Here is a 15,474-nt window from a genome sequence, read left to right as displayed (position 1 = left end):
GTTCAAATCTAAATGAAGATCAATCTCGTTCATTATAAATTACAATAATATGGTAGTTTATTATTTTGTTTACCCAATCATAAAATTCTATGTATTTATGTCATGTTTTACTTACCTTATTTTGAAAATGAAAACTGTTGTATGCTTATCATGCTCATTTCCAAAACCCCACTCAACTTCACAAAATCTAATTATAATTTCTTTCTTAATTTAAATTCTGGTCGAGTATTCTGTACTTATGATGTATTTTAAAACTTATATCGTTAGTGATTCATCTCTTGCGATCATGCAAACTAAAACTGCACTTGGAGTGAGATCTTTTCCAGTTTCCAGTATATCACATGGTGAGAGTTGTTTCATGCTTCTCTTCAGTCCCAAACCTAACACTTCCCGTCCATCAACAGCGCCGGAATCGACGTCACCGCACTCAGTTTCCGATCGACAAACTCCACCCGCCGCGGTTGAACCTGCACGATTGCCCGAGAAAAGAAAACGCAGATTTAACGAGATTGAATTAATCAATTGAAGCAAGCAATTTGTAAGATAATAAGAAGGGACTCGGGCGCCGTTAGTCAATCGGTCCGTCCGTAGCTGTGCACGGTTACGATTCGCGACTTGGACTGAATCTACTAGGGAACGGACACATTAGACTTACCACCGGTTTGCTGGAATCGAATCGGGCCTTCTCAAATTTCACCGATCGCCCAGTGAGCACGCTGCTGATGGCAGTTGACAGCTTGCGATCCTTTCCTTCGTCGTCGCTATCATCCCACCAAGAATCTTTGGGAGTTTCCGTGGGAGGGGAGTTCGCTACGGTCGATTGATCCGGTGGAGGTTTATCAACGTGAACCAGCTGAAGGTTGTAGTATTGGCAGTCTTCGATCAGTGAGGGGTGCTCTCGCCGTTGATACATCAGAACGTGACCGATCCACTCGAGTGGAACGGACAGAACCTTGCTCTGAAATGCGGACGAGAACCGGAGCAGCAACTGTTGGCGAATAGTTGGGATTTTCAGGGCGGCCAGAGCAGCTTCCAGAGGGGGGAGCTTTTGAAGAGATATGAGCACCCGATGATAGTTATGCCGCAGGTATTCGATGTTCATGGACAGTTGCAAGGAAAGACGCTTCCGAATGTGTTTGGGAAGGTTGATTCCTCGAGTCAGGGCCTCACTGCTTCCTAAGTTAAAAGCTAGGTAAAGGGCTTCCATTCGAATTCTACGATTCTGGTTGTAGGAAGGTGACTCCTGTTCCAGTTCATCGTAAGAACGGAGGACCTTTTTGAGACATTCCTGCAGGTGAGTATTGCAAATTTGTGGGTCAAATTCACTTATGTGAGATTCACATAACTGGTAGGCACTGTATGATAAGAAGCAAACAATCGGTTCCAGAATGTCCAGAGTGTCTTTCGCTGATAGGTTCTGCATGACTACTTCCTGCCGAACTGCTCTCAGTCGATCGAAGATGAACTCGTACCGGAAGTTGTACGATCGACGATCGTCTTGCACAATTCTGAAAGTAACTAAACTTAAAATATGCTGTAAAACGTTTGATCAAAATCATCTCACTCAGTCAGCAGATACTCCACGGTGCGTTTCAAAGCGGCCACTGTCCGTATCTCCCAATGCTTGGGACGTCTGACTCCCGCAGCCGATCGAGCAAATTCCTTCACGACCAACCGTTCCACTGGTTCCGTCCGACTGCCGGGTTTCAACTCGTAGAAGTGAAGCATTTTCTCCCGAGTTCGCCTGTAAGAAATGTCTGCGGATAAGTAGCTGAAGGAAGTTTCGTTTAAAATGTACATAGGTGAGTATAAATCCTGGAATACATGCCAGAAAGTCTACAAGCGTTGTCAGTGGTTTAAGGTTCAGATATTTAAAAAATTAGGTTGAATCAAAACACGTTTACGGACGTTTTGGATCGCCCAACAACTTCTTGGAATATTGACGCTTCTTTTCTTGTTTAAAAACATAAACGTAGAGCAGTATACAGCAAGAAAATGTTTAGATCATATGGTTCTCTTTGTTTTTCATTTATCTCTCTAATATCCAGCTTAAGTTGTCCACTCATACACAAGATCTGCATCTTCAAAGTTCTAATGATTATTACAGGTCGGACTCGATTATCCGGAGTATCGATTGTTTTTCACTCCGGATAATCAAATCACTAAGAAAAACAAATACAATCTTTGACAAAAGAACTTTGATATTATCTTTTTTCGTTATTATATTTATATGATGTGGTGGCGTAGCCAGAATTTTGTCTAGGAACAGTAGGGGTCTTTACAAAAAATAAAAATTTTGACCGGCATACACAAAACTCCACTTTTTAGGGGTCTTTACAAAAAATAAAAATTTTGACCGGCATACACAAAACTCCACTTTTTTAAACCCTTTTTTTCTCAAATACGTTCTAAACTGCAAAACCATTCATATTGTATAATGCACTACTAAATTATTTCAGATTTATGCATAAAAATTAAAAAAAAGAACATCAAATAACAAATTCCGGATAATCGAATCCCGGATAATCGAGTCCCCGGATAATCGAGTTTCAGGATAATCGAGTCCGACCTGTAATCAGTGCTGTAAACATTCGACACTTTGCACTACGTTCATTTCATAGCCATGGTCAGCAGTCATAGCACGAGCATTAGAATGAACGTCGACAAACACAAAAAAGTGTCAATTGAATGTCGTATCAAAGACAAATTAAAGACCCCCATGCCCCTTGCAGTTGCCCAAAATTGTATGGCTCATAAGGTAATCTAGAATGCCGAGGAAAGTGTACTGCGATCTGTCAAACTTGGGTACCTTTTGCACTACCGAGGGACCAAATGCAGTACTAGAAGTGGTACCCAATCTGAGCCCGAGTGGGACGGACCTGGTCGTATGACACGATGATATTTGCATAAATCATAAATTTTGCGTAGAATTCAGACATCGGATCATAAAAAACATGAATAGTTTGATCTTGCCTGTTATGTCGAATGTAACACACATACAGTGAAAGCAAAACATAAACAAACAAAAACATAACGCTTTCTAACAAAGCTATCGAAGTCAGTGGCAATCAATTGACATTTTTCTTTTCGACATTAGTTTGATCGCTCGTGTTGAGAATTTTTAAGGGAAGCGCTGCCGAATATCAGCGAAAACGTGTCAACTACCCTGATTGCTTACAACACTGCCTGTAATAGAATGAGACGAAAGCATAGCTTAGAGAGACTTGTGTTACCTTAAGATTCTCACGAGGAACTTGTTGTAAACTTTGAAGCTCTTTAATAGGCTCATGTCCAATTAGTTATAATTTTCTCCCGATGCTCCGAAAAGGTTCAAAATTATTAATCATGAAAGCTGGATAAGATGCTCAACGAAACTTCAAATTAAATTTAAAAAAAAAAGTTGGACGAAAACCGACAATCGTTTAATCCCGTAAACATTACTCAATTCCCGTTCAAACGTTAGCCAATATTTGTCAATAAAAAGCACAAAATCATATTATATCGAATTATACAGTCGATTTTCTATTAGACATAAGTATTTAAAACTGGTGTCTTACAATCAACCCATAGTTATCGCTCCATAGAAAAATCTTTAAGGAAGATTCACATTACAAAACGTCGAAAGGACAACGTTGTAAAGACTTAAGGGGGCAGGATCCGTCATTGATTTCAAAATTTTCAAAATCAGTTTTTTCGTTCAAAATCAATAAAATTAACAGGAAAATGTGTTCACTGTACTCTATTGCGGGGAAATTTAAACATTTGGATTCCTTCGCGGAAATAACGCGCAGCGAACAATCTCCGCATAGAGCAAATGAACCTCAGTAACACTGCAGTTTTTTTTTTCTCAGCAAGTAAACATAATGATGAGACAATCACGGAAGATTTTTCTTGTAGACCCCTGATTGCCATTTCAGTTTTGATTTCAAGGCCATTGAAATCTGATCCCAAATTCTTTACAACGTTAATCAATTTGTGAAAGCGTCAAAAATATGTTCTGAGTAGTGCCTCTAAAAGGGTATGGAAGGCAAGCAGCATACCTACATAAATATACTATTTTGTTTGAATTGATTATTGAGTAACTGTCGATCCAGACATTGAATTACTGATCTGGTTTCTGATCATCTGGTCAATTTGAATTAGATTGAACAGTTTATTTTCCAAATCTCTTAACAGAGGTATTCGCAGCATTTATTTCGTTGCACGTGACAGAAACTACTCAAAGTCTAAAGTGCAAATTATGCAAAAACAGGGGTCACTACGATGGCTTTCGTGGAAAATGTTCAGGTGAATCGTTCTGGATTTTCCAGGAATCAAAATTTTTCTTGCAACGCATAATATTATCCAACCGAAACACAGTGAACACATTTTCATCGAAATATTTTTAGTTTTGAAGTTTCGATGATGACAATGATTTTAATGACGGAGCGTTGAACGTTAATATGACCCGCTATTTGGGATAAAAATGAAGCTTGTCATGGAAAATCAGAAATCCCTTAGTTGTATTCAGGCTTGATAATTCTCCTCAACATCATCAGAGTTCGGTGACTTACTCTAGAGCAGCGTGCTGCCTTTGCCTCTTTGCGAGGGAGCGAAAAAATGCTAAGCAGAGAGGCAACGAAAAATGAGCGAGGAAGATGCAGCACAAAAAAAAAACGAGTAAAATTCCATCAAAAAAGGGTGCTCTCACAACTCCCCGAGGACTGTCTGGTCGGGCGGCAGACTCGAGAGTTTGTTTGAAGTGTGAGTGATGGTGAGCATCGCAACGAGAGAGAGAGAGTGCCTGAAAAAATCCTCGCATTTTTCTGCACTCTCACTCGAATCGTTTGAGGATCTGTGTTGAAAATTTTGAGTTTATTTTTTTCTCCTCAGAAAAACGGCAAAATCGCCTCCTCTTTGCATCGCAGAGGAATTTCTATCAAGCCTGGTTGTATTCTAATTTATATTAATTTATGTGGATGTAACTAAATTCCATAAGTATACGTTACTCAACTCAGCGTTTGACGTCTAAGAACATTTCTTCATAACTGAGGAGTGATCACCAAATTTGTAAACCAGTGTAATATGAACTTGAACAGTCTTCTTCACAAAAACACCAAAACAAACGTTCACTCTACATTTTTGACCCATCACAGACATAAAAAACCCATCAATTAATAAAAATAATACTCACATTTCTATTTCGGCTTTTGGGCACATCGATTCGCAACTTCCACGGATGAAGGATTCCATTTTAAGAATTGTTGCGAGGTCGAAAGTCACCAAATTCGTCCAAAGCAACCGGAACACGCAAGGAATTTGTTTACAATCAATCGATGGGATCTGTCACTGATCAGCTGTTTGTTTGCAAGATGAATAAAAATTAAGGTGAGGAAACAGGAGAAGTATGATACAGAGAAAACGCAAAGTTAATTTTTAACTTCCACTGCTTCGAGCGGATAGCTTGTTTGTGTGTGACACCTCTATATACATCATTATTATAATACGTAATCTAAAGAAAGAGGGTTGCTTATGAAACTATGCATTAAATATTTAAGAAAACAAATACAATGTTTGTGAAAATCTTCGACTACTTTCTTATTCGAGATAAATCCTAGGAAAATTTATGATATGAGCATTCCAAAAAATTTCACATTATTAAACAACGCAATTATTAAGAAAAGATTGTCCTTAACGTCCTACTGCTGATGGTTTAGAATTTGTGTACATTCGTTTGGACGAGCTCCCCATTTAGACAACATAAATTGAATGTATTAAACGTTAAAATTCAACTGAATTTATTGAAGTGTTTATGTGGAAAACAAAGTTTACGCACAAAATTAAGCTACAACATAGAAAAATGTTCACTGAAGTATTGCCCTATCTAAGCCTTTATATTGCTGCATTCATTGCAAACAAAGACGAAATAATCGGGCTAAGAATGGGTACCACTCCTAGTACTACATGTGATACCTTGTTACTACTAGAAGTACCCGAGTTAGACAAAGCACAGTACACTTATCACGGTATTCTAGATTATACTCTATTACCTCACGCACCATAAAATTTGTGGTCAACTAAAAAGGCCATGAACATCTTTATTTCGGCTTTGCTTCAAGTATTAATTTACGAAGCTATTAACATTTCAGTCGAATCTTTTGGCCGCGCTAGGCGACATCTGGTAGTTCGTCTCTCAGTTGTACCGTTACAAGCATGCTAATAAATTGCTACTCAGATTCAACACTCTAAAATTATATTACGCGAAAAGGTATGAAAGTAACACAAAATCAGAGAATATCGCCCGCGTTTGCGTCTAGCTCATAATAAATTTCGACAGTTCATTTTCTTTGATTCATCAAGAACCGTGGTGTACACATTTTTTTTTTTATAAATTTGTCATTTAAATGAGTGGCACGAGCAGATTTTGCGCAAATTTACCGTCAAGCTACCATTCACCGTGCATTTAAGAAAAAAATGCACTTCAAAAAATTATATAACTTTTCCAAATAATTTGAAGCGTTTATATTACAATTCAGGGAAAAATCTAAAACTAGAGATGCATAACGAAAAATACTCAAAAATTATGTTTGAAAATGTCATGTTAAGGTCACCTCGTACGACCGTTCTATGTCACCATTTACCGTGCACACTAGTGCACCATTCACCGTGCGTAAAGTTTTCGTCATGATTAAATTTTGTATCTTGAAGAAACGTTGTTGATGGAGCAACTATGTTGCTGGTTGCTAGTGGTGTGCGCACTCATTTTTAAGAGTATTTGAAGCTTCATTTAAAATAAAAACCATAGAAAGTTTAAAAATTGGTTAAATTAATTTTTTTCATTAAAATCGTTATATGAGGTTTGACTGCATTGTCCAAACCATTCCATATTCACTTAAAAAACTAAATAAGAAGTAGTTTAATGACGACATAACAATAAATCTAATGTTACTGAATAATTTCATGTCTTTTACTCTAATGCACGATGATAGGAACTCTATAAATTGAAAAGGATCCATACACCGTGCTAATTGTAATTTGCATAAAATATCATTGCTCATACGACGTAATACATCTTACTAATAGTATCCACAGTAAAAACTAGTTGAAATTTTGAAAAGTTTCATACTCTAACGTTAAAATGAAAAATGTGAATTTTTGGCGTTTTTACTAAGATTGTTGAAAAATCTCATTATCAAACAGAACTCACATGATTTTGACTACATAAACTAGGTTTTCAAAATGCTTTGTGACAAAAACTACTTCATTTCATCAGGTTTATCTTATTTTGCTGACAAAAGAATAATTTGTGAAAATAGTATGAATATTCTGTAGGAATTTATATATGTGCACGGTGAATGGAGGCCGTACGGTGTCTGGTGACTTAACGGTAACTCAATTCAGTTCAACAGTGAGGTTTTCCCATTGTAAATTGTTCGTTCAATGAGATATCATAATAATCCGATAATAATCAAGCGAACAATCATTCATCTTGCGTTCACTATGATTGAGTTTTATGGTTTTCTAATCATAGGGAAAAAGCACTTATTTCCGACCTAAAAGAATTCTGCTTCTTTTCTAAAAAAAAATATTCATAAATTTTCAAAAGTCGTAGACAAGTTTGTTTTCTTCAACAACAGGTTTGTAGATGATCGAAATTTCAATATATAGAAATATCGATTTCAGTCGTGTTTCTATATTCTATCTTCTATCGTCTATCCTCTATCCTCTATCTTCTATCTTCTATCTTCTATCTTCTATCTTCTATCTTCTATCTTCTATCTTCTATCTTCTATCTTCTATCTTCTATCTTCTATCTTCTATCTTCTATCTTCTATCTTCTATCTTCTATCTTCTATCTTCTACTATCTTCTATCTTCTATCTTCTATCTTCTATCTTCTATCTTCTATCTTCTATCTTCTATCTTCTATCTTCTATCTTCTATCTTCTATCTTCTATCTCTATCTTCTATCTTCTATCTTCTATCTTCTATCTTCTATCTTCTATCTTCTATCTTCTATCTTCTATCTTCTATCTTCTATCTTCTATCTTCTATCTTCTATCTTCTATCTTCTATCTTCTATCTTCTATCTTCTATCTTCTATCTTTCTATCTTCTATCTTCTATTCTATCTTCTATCTTCTATCTTCTATCTTCTATCTTCTATCTTCTATCTTCTATCTTCTATTCTATCTTCTATCTTCTATCTTCTATCTTCTATCTTCTATCTTCTATCTTCTATCTTCTATCTTCTATCTTCTATCTTCTATCTTCTATCTTCTATCTTCTATCTTCTATCTTCTATCTTCCATCTTCTATCTTCTATCTTCTATCCTCTTCTTCTATCTTCTCTCTTCTATCTTCTATCTTCTATCTTCCATCTTCATCTTCTATCTTCTATCTTCTATCTTCTATCTTCTATCTTCTATCTTCTATCTTCTATCTTCTATCTTCTATCTTCTATCTTCTATCTTCTATCTTCTATCTTCTATCTTCTATCTTCTATCTTCTATCTTCTATCTTCTATCTTCTATCTTCTATCTTCTATCTTCTATCTTCTATCTTCTATCTTCTATCTTCTATCTTCTATCTTCTATCTTCTATCTTCTATCTTCTATCTTCTATCTTCTATCTTCTATCTTCTATCTCTATCTTCTATCTTCTATCTTCTATCTTCTATCTTCTATCTTCTATCTTCTATCTTCTATCTTCTATCTTCTATCTTCTATCTTCTATCTTCTATCTTCTATCTTCTATCTTCTATCTTCTATTTCTATCTTCTATCTTCTATCTTCTATCTTCTATCTTCTATCTTCTATCTTCTATCTTCCATCTTAGTTAGTGTAATTTTCGGGTAAGATCAGAAAGCGTTTAAAAGCTAATGGAAAAAGCTGTTGATCAAAAACTACTACTCCCGGGCATAATTTTCTTTTGGAATAAGTGAAAATTGGTAAATGAAACCTATGAGAAAGCAATGGAAAATTACATTACAAAAATTAAATATGATGAAATCCTCGTAGGAATTCTCAGAGGAATCTCTTAACAACAAATAGTTGAATAACTAAAAAAGTGGTGGAAGAATAACAAGGAGAATGCTTCGTGACTTCTTTGGAAGAATTTTTGAAGGACTTTCCTAGTGGATTAGACAAATAATGAATATTTTTCAATTGTGATAATTGGAAATTGCTAATATCAATGATGCTATCTGAGCGATATGAGGCACATACACTAAACAATTTTTGCAATACAAATCTATGCAAACTACGATATTTATGAAATCATGATTGTTGCATTTATTATTGACATTCTTTCTTTGAAACAAGAATTTTATAGCTCTCCCCCCTCCTCCTAGGCCTCCTGCAGAAAAAAAAGTTCTAGCTACGCCTGGGTTGAATTATGAGAAAAATGAGAGTATCTCTCACTTATCGCTCTGCACTTATCATGATCTGCAACACATTATGAGAGTCTGTTTATCATCTTTCCGCTACAGCCCTGATGATGTCGGGGGGATAGCAGTGCATGAGAAACTATCTAAGCAAGCTCCAAACCAGGAGGAGGGGGGGTGGTTTATGGTTAGTTAATGCTAAAGGGTGTCAGGCAATTGTTTGTCATGTCAGTTAACTAAAACACCAAGCTACCCCCAATGGTAAATGAGCGAGAAAAACGGGTTTTATTTTTGCTGTTACTTATCAAGCTTGTTACCACTTGTGACCATTGCCAATTATGAAACGATACTGATGTGATGTTTTTCATCGCTTGCTTTGATCGTACTTCGAATTCAATTGAGAAATAATAATTATTCGGCGATACCTACACAATGTAGCTACACAAATGAATATAGAAAGGACCACTTTGTATACAACAAATCAGTTCAATCAATTTAAAATTAACGAAGTCATAAGGTCGTCCTAAAACGGGATTATTGTTTACAAACATCCACAAGAAGCCGATGGTCTTATCTTCAAATGGAAAATTACACACGAGCTAGCATTTTCAAAATTAATTGCAGATTTTGCATAGCGACAAACAGTCAGTGGCTTTTAAAGTCTTCCTATGCCATGTTTGTATATCAACGCAAGGTTCCCAGTGTTGCAATACTAAATACTGGAAATTGCAACATTCAAAATGTTTATAATGAAATAAATGAGCCTCAAAATTGTGAAAACCTTTGCATGAGAATATTAATTTTGCTAAGTTCGGTGACCTGATTCGTTGCACCTCTAGATTTGTCCAGGATGATGACGTTTCTCAAACAAGACACGCTCCCAAAAAAAAAAAAAAACTGATAACGGAAAAATTGGTCACTTGGCTACAGAGAGGCATTACACAACATTGAAGCATAGTGATCTAGAAACTCATGTTGCCGGTTCTTGTTCTTCTCTGAAACGCGATAAGGACTAATCTTCATGACTTCACGTGAGTCGGGATCATTTCACGAACTTTGCAAGATTTGGCGATCGTCTACGGATTTGTTTGCTGGTGCAAATTTCTAACACAGGCAAACAGTTTCGCTTTTGTTGAGATTGAGTCTGATTACGCCTGATAAACTATTCTGAGATAACAGCCGAATGCATCTTTTCAATCCTATAGAGAGCAGGTATCGTTCTTGCGGCAAACTGCGAAGTTAGTTGACGATGACTCAATCCGACCGTGTAGATCTTGTTTCGTTCGGTTCAGTATCAAATTTGCAAGTTCATCAGCAGCAAGAACGTAAACTTGAACCAACCAACCAACTACTACACTTTCCGTGCTTGTATACTGGAAAACAAGTCGAGGAAGCATACATTGCACCATTGGAAGGAGGTCTTCAAACGTAATCGCATTTCAGTGAAGTAAGTCAACTAGAGGCTGGGAGAAAAAATACTCGGAATAGCAACAGAACGACGAGTGAAATGTAACAGTGGTGGTCGAAACAAGTTGCTACTGAAGAAAGGCAGTACGTAGCAATGAATTATGAGGCTTTTAATATGAATGTACCGCATAGTAACAAATATGCGTATAATAAGTTCCATTTCTAGGTTGATTTTTTTAGATCTTAAAAATTTGATGAATATTTGTCATACTATGCCATGCCTGTTGGAGCTTTTCAAGTTGGTGAAAAATGTATCCATAAAGTTGTTATTGGACTACAATTCTCTAATGGATCCGAATAAATTTTTAACATTTTTAGTTGAAATGCTCGTTTTTGGACAATAAAGAAGACAAATTGTACTATTTCCTAGCAATCAGTAACATATTGCTGTTTGCGTCTGACGTGCAAATCCAGTCTAATTGAGCTTCAAATGCGGTAACACAAAGTATACTTAGCAACCATGAAGCATATCACCGCCAACCTAGCCAAGAAAATTAAATTTTGACTTCGCCTTCCTTGTTGAAAATCTTACCGCGTTTGGTGTTCCCGCATTTGATATTTGCATTTCAAACGTACACAGCAATACATAGAGCAGTTATTATTGAAATGTATTAAACACATGGATTAAAACTCAAAAGAGGTCCCATTTTTTTGTTTATCGAATGATTGCCTAGGTGAAGCATGTGGTGTAATTGCTATCATCATTTAAAGTCGTATAAACATTCACTTTCTTCGTTATTTGCATAAGAAATCGATATTTTTGTGCTTCTGTTAAAATAGGCTTGGTAAATAATCTTTCATTATTACCTTTTTACCTTTGCACTGCTTGCTTCAAACTGATTTAAGAGAATAGACTTGCAATAAGACAATTTATTTTGGCATTGAAGACTTTATTGCTGAACGTCGCTCGTGAAACAATTCTAATGGCAAAATTTTTGTTGTGGAAAAATTATGGCTTAAATTGGCATCTTTTTCCCCCAACCCTGCACGTGCCATAAATTCTATTGTTCTTTCGACTTTTACAGTGCGTATGCTGGTGCTGTCTCGTTCTCTTTCTCTCAGTCAACTTGAAAACAGCGCGCACAGTAAAAGTCAAACATTTTATAGCATGCATAGGCTCATATTCATCTTTTGTGGCCGAAGGGACAAAGGAGCAGGACGTTTATAGAAGGGGTTTAAAGCTCTGTTTAGATTTCAGTACCAAACGCTTAAGTTCAGTCCAGAAACACGTGTTTACTCAATTTTCTAGTGTTTTTCGTAGGTTAAGCTCTAGAAAAAAAAAATATTTTGGGGTGGAGATTGGGATACGAGTAGCTGACGCTTAAGAAGGCTACAAGTGGTACAGCGGGGATTCGCCGGTTGGAGCACGACTGCCTTCCATCTAGCGAATCCGACCTGTTGATTGGAACGACCGACAGCAGGTGGAAATGCTCCAGACTAACGCATCTGGAGCGCAAAACGTCACGAAACGCACATATACATACACATTTGTTCTATATATGGAGACTTCAATGCGGGGTACTTAGACGTCAAAGTCAGTTTGACATCTTGACATGCGAGTGCTTTTTTGTTGGATTATTTTCCAACCAGCAAGCATTCAACAATCGAGTCATTCCTTGTAGCGAACCCCCAACGAGCGGATCCTCACTGTGGTGGAAATACGCGTATCTGTCAAAGATAAGCAATTAGAGCGGAATCAAAAAGTACAAGGTACTCCAAACTACTTTTTTGTTTCTCTACTGAGATTCTGCTCAGAGGATTCGAATACATTGAAAACAGTAATAATAAGATTTTTTTTTCCGTTTTTTCACACACCTTTGTTTAAACTCAAATTTTGAGTATATTTTGTTTTCCGTGTCCCTGCCGAAATGTCAGGTAGGAACAACTCCAGTGTTACCACTGTGTAAGAAGTAAAACCCCACACGGAGTAAATGAAGTACTCAAAAGTGAACTTCCACTCGATTCGGGGGGTTAATTTTGAGTTGATGGGGTAGAAGTTGTTTTCATTTGCAGCCATGTGAAAAAGTACCTACTGGCTAACTTCATTTTACTCAATCGGCAGATCAAATTACTCAACTTCCAGTACTATGCCACTTACTCGAATTCGAGGTAACGCACAAAGGTTCGGGTTTTGGGTTGTTTTGCTCTTCGCTCTCTGACAACAATAGACGGAACGAATGAAATAGGAAGAGAAAAATAACTCAAAAATAAGTTAAAAAATACTCAAATATGGGTTCTTGGTTTTCTCCGTGCAGTTGAAATTCGCCTGCGAAGTGAACGTCAAACATGATCAAGAGTGTTAAGGACTTATTAATTTTGACTTATTTTGAAATTTAAAGTTGATATATGACTAAGCCGTTATTTGAGCGAGAAAATTTGCCGAAGTAGTAACAAGGACAAGCTTTGTCGTGTTGTTTAATAAAATGTAGATTAAAAAAAATTGAGGACCTTTTCCAATATCACTGATGTTAATGGTTCGAGACGAAAATGAGTAATTTTCATCATTACATATCTAAGCTCAAAATGTAGCAATTGTAATAAAGATAAAAACGTCAAGAGTAATGAATGTATAATACAGAGAGATACTCTGAACCATTTCGTTTTATATTTTCTTATTATTTGAAATTCATTTATTATAACATTATTCGTTCATTTCAACTCTTGTACCAGCTGCTTGACTGAACGTGAAAAATATTGGCATTAGTGATACAGAAAAGCATGATTACATCTTAGCATAATAATGGCGGGCTATTTCGCCATTTCCAGCAATATATTGGCATTATGTGCGTATATAGAGCAGTGAGGCATCAAATGACTGCTCCATTTATGTACATATATAATGCTGTTATCATGCTTCATGGTTTATGAAGCTGGGGTATATTTTCCAGGCTCTTTTTGAACTGCACGCCTTGGATGATTGTAAAATAGATTTTTTTTTCAGAAAGAACATCTTTAGGAACATTTTGCATTTTTTTTTTAAGAATTACTAGATAATAAACCAGTTGATGTGTTTTTTTATTTCATTCACAGATAAAAATATTTAAATTTCAATATAATGTGAATTGATGATGACTACCGTAAAAATAAATCAAACCATGAATGATTACATCATCATGTAGCGTCATTGTTTTTGGTTAAAACAAAAAGTTACAAGATAATGTTAATTCGAAGTGCATTCAATTTCAAAATAAGAGGTTGGTCGTTTGAATTCACGTTTATTTTGGTGTTCCATATATGTGCATGAAAACAAACGTAAATTAACAAAAAAAAACTGTATGAGCGATAGTGATGAAAGCACTGGTATGTATTTCCGTTTCCCCTTAAGCTAAAGTTATCAGATAAGTTTCGCTTCAAAGCGGTACAAAATTTCATAGCCCATATTGATTTTCGAATCAACACCTTTTTTCGTTGCAACATTCATGTTTTAGGTTATGCTTTACTATGCATATAAAAATTAACATACTTTGTTTGAAAATGTTGTGGAAAAATATGAAGTTGGTGTAGTCCCATATTGCAAAATAAAGGTATAACAGTGTCTAGGGTAACTAATATATTTTGGACCCCCTGGGCCATTTTCCTGCAAATTTCCCAGATTAAATCGAAAGACCAACTCCATTTGCATGCCATCTGGAAAGATAGGACTATTCCGCACTTACATCATTTGTACATAGAAAATGTGTTTATTTTATTTGAAATTAAATTATCTTAATTGGTTAATCCATGCAACCGTCAGAATTTTTCCAACTGTAAACAAAAACTTGTTTCGTATTTCTGAACTAAAAGCGTAGAATTTCTTCGGTTTTCCATTGTCAATCAAATGATTAGACTATGGGCAAGCATCCCAACCACAACCACAAGCATTATAACATTGCACGTATTCTACTGCATATCAAGACCATTGATGCAACATTGCTTTTATTCAACAAATTTCAAGAGCTGTCAAGCAATAAAGCATTAACCCTACATTACAAATGTATCAATGCACTAACATCACTTTATAAATTGTACTGCTGCATTAATATTACGGAGTAGTGTTGGATCCGTTAAATCTGTTGCATGCTCCTTGTGGGGGAGCGACGGAATCCGGATTCATTGTCTCCGGTTTGCGTTTCGCGGAAGAAAAATTGAAGTGTGCCGGTGAAAAAAAAGTATAAGGGTACATCCCTATGGGGTTGTACGAACTGGTGACGTAGGACCACGATGGCTAATTTAACTGAATTTGATGTCGTTCTTGTTGCTCGTTTTGACTTCATATTGTTTTCAGTGCTCGAAGCTTTCGTAAATATTTATGCATATAACGATTTGCAGCCAAGTGTACGTTTAATCATGTCCCAAATATACATTACCTTTATCCGATGAATTCGTCATATTTATCTATGAAAATGTGAAATTTCACTTCAGGTTGTATGATCATTTTGAAATTATATTAGTAACTTCCTATGAAATATATGGTAGCATTGGAAAGAACAGTAGTGATTGAGGCTTGTTCAGCATGCTGAAGCAAAATCTAAGTAATTCTTATTAAAGAATATTTAACAGCAATGTGTATATAGGAAGTTATTCGAGGATTATAATGAAAGCTTCAGTCATCGCTTTGTTGATCTTATAGTTTGAGAGAATTATTATTCATTGCTTGGCAATGTGA

The 15,474-nt window shown here is 36.0% G+C and overlaps 1 protein-coding gene across 1 annotated transcript; it reads right to left on the bottom strand.

Moving 5' to 3' along the window:
* Positions 1 to 226: 226 nt before the first annotated feature.
* On the bottom strand, positions 227 to 5,442 carry LOC5566343 (SAC3 domain-containing protein 1). The gene is made up of 4 exons (XM_001650689.2): positions 5,174 to 5,442; positions 1,565 to 1,744; positions 656 to 1,508; positions 227 to 467 (listed from the first exon to the last, which is right to left on the bottom strand). Exons 1-4 carry the CDS (start codon positions 5,230 to 5,232, stop codon positions 381 to 383), a joined length of 1,179 nt encoding a protein of 392 aa, XP_001650739.2. The 5' UTR covers positions 5,233 to 5,442; the 3' UTR covers positions 227 to 380.
* Between the last annotated feature and the right edge of the window lie 10,032 nt (positions 5,443 to 15,474).

The sequence above is a fragment of the Aedes aegypti genome, chromosome 2 (assembly GCF_002204515.2).
Source record: "Aedes aegypti strain LVP_AGWG chromosome 2, AaegL5.0 Primary Assembly, whole genome shotgun sequence".
Lineage (NCBI taxonomy): Eukaryota > Metazoa > Arthropoda > Insecta > Diptera > Culicidae > Aedes > Aedes aegypti.
This window is presented reverse-complemented; position numbering and strand designations above follow the sequence as displayed.

Coding starts and splice junctions, on each gene's coding strand:
- LOC5566343 (XM_001650689.2), bottom strand. CDS start 5,232: ATGGAATCCTTCATCCGTGGAAGTTGCGAATCGATGTGCCCAAAAGCC. Junction 1,745..5,173: donor CCAAAAGCCGAAATAGAAAT/GTGAGTATTATT, acceptor CATTTCTTACAG/GCGAACTCGGGAGAAAATGC. Junction 468..655: donor TCGATTCCAGCAAACCGGTG/GTAAGTCTAATG, acceptor GCAATCGTGCAG/GTTCAACCGCGGCGGGTGGA.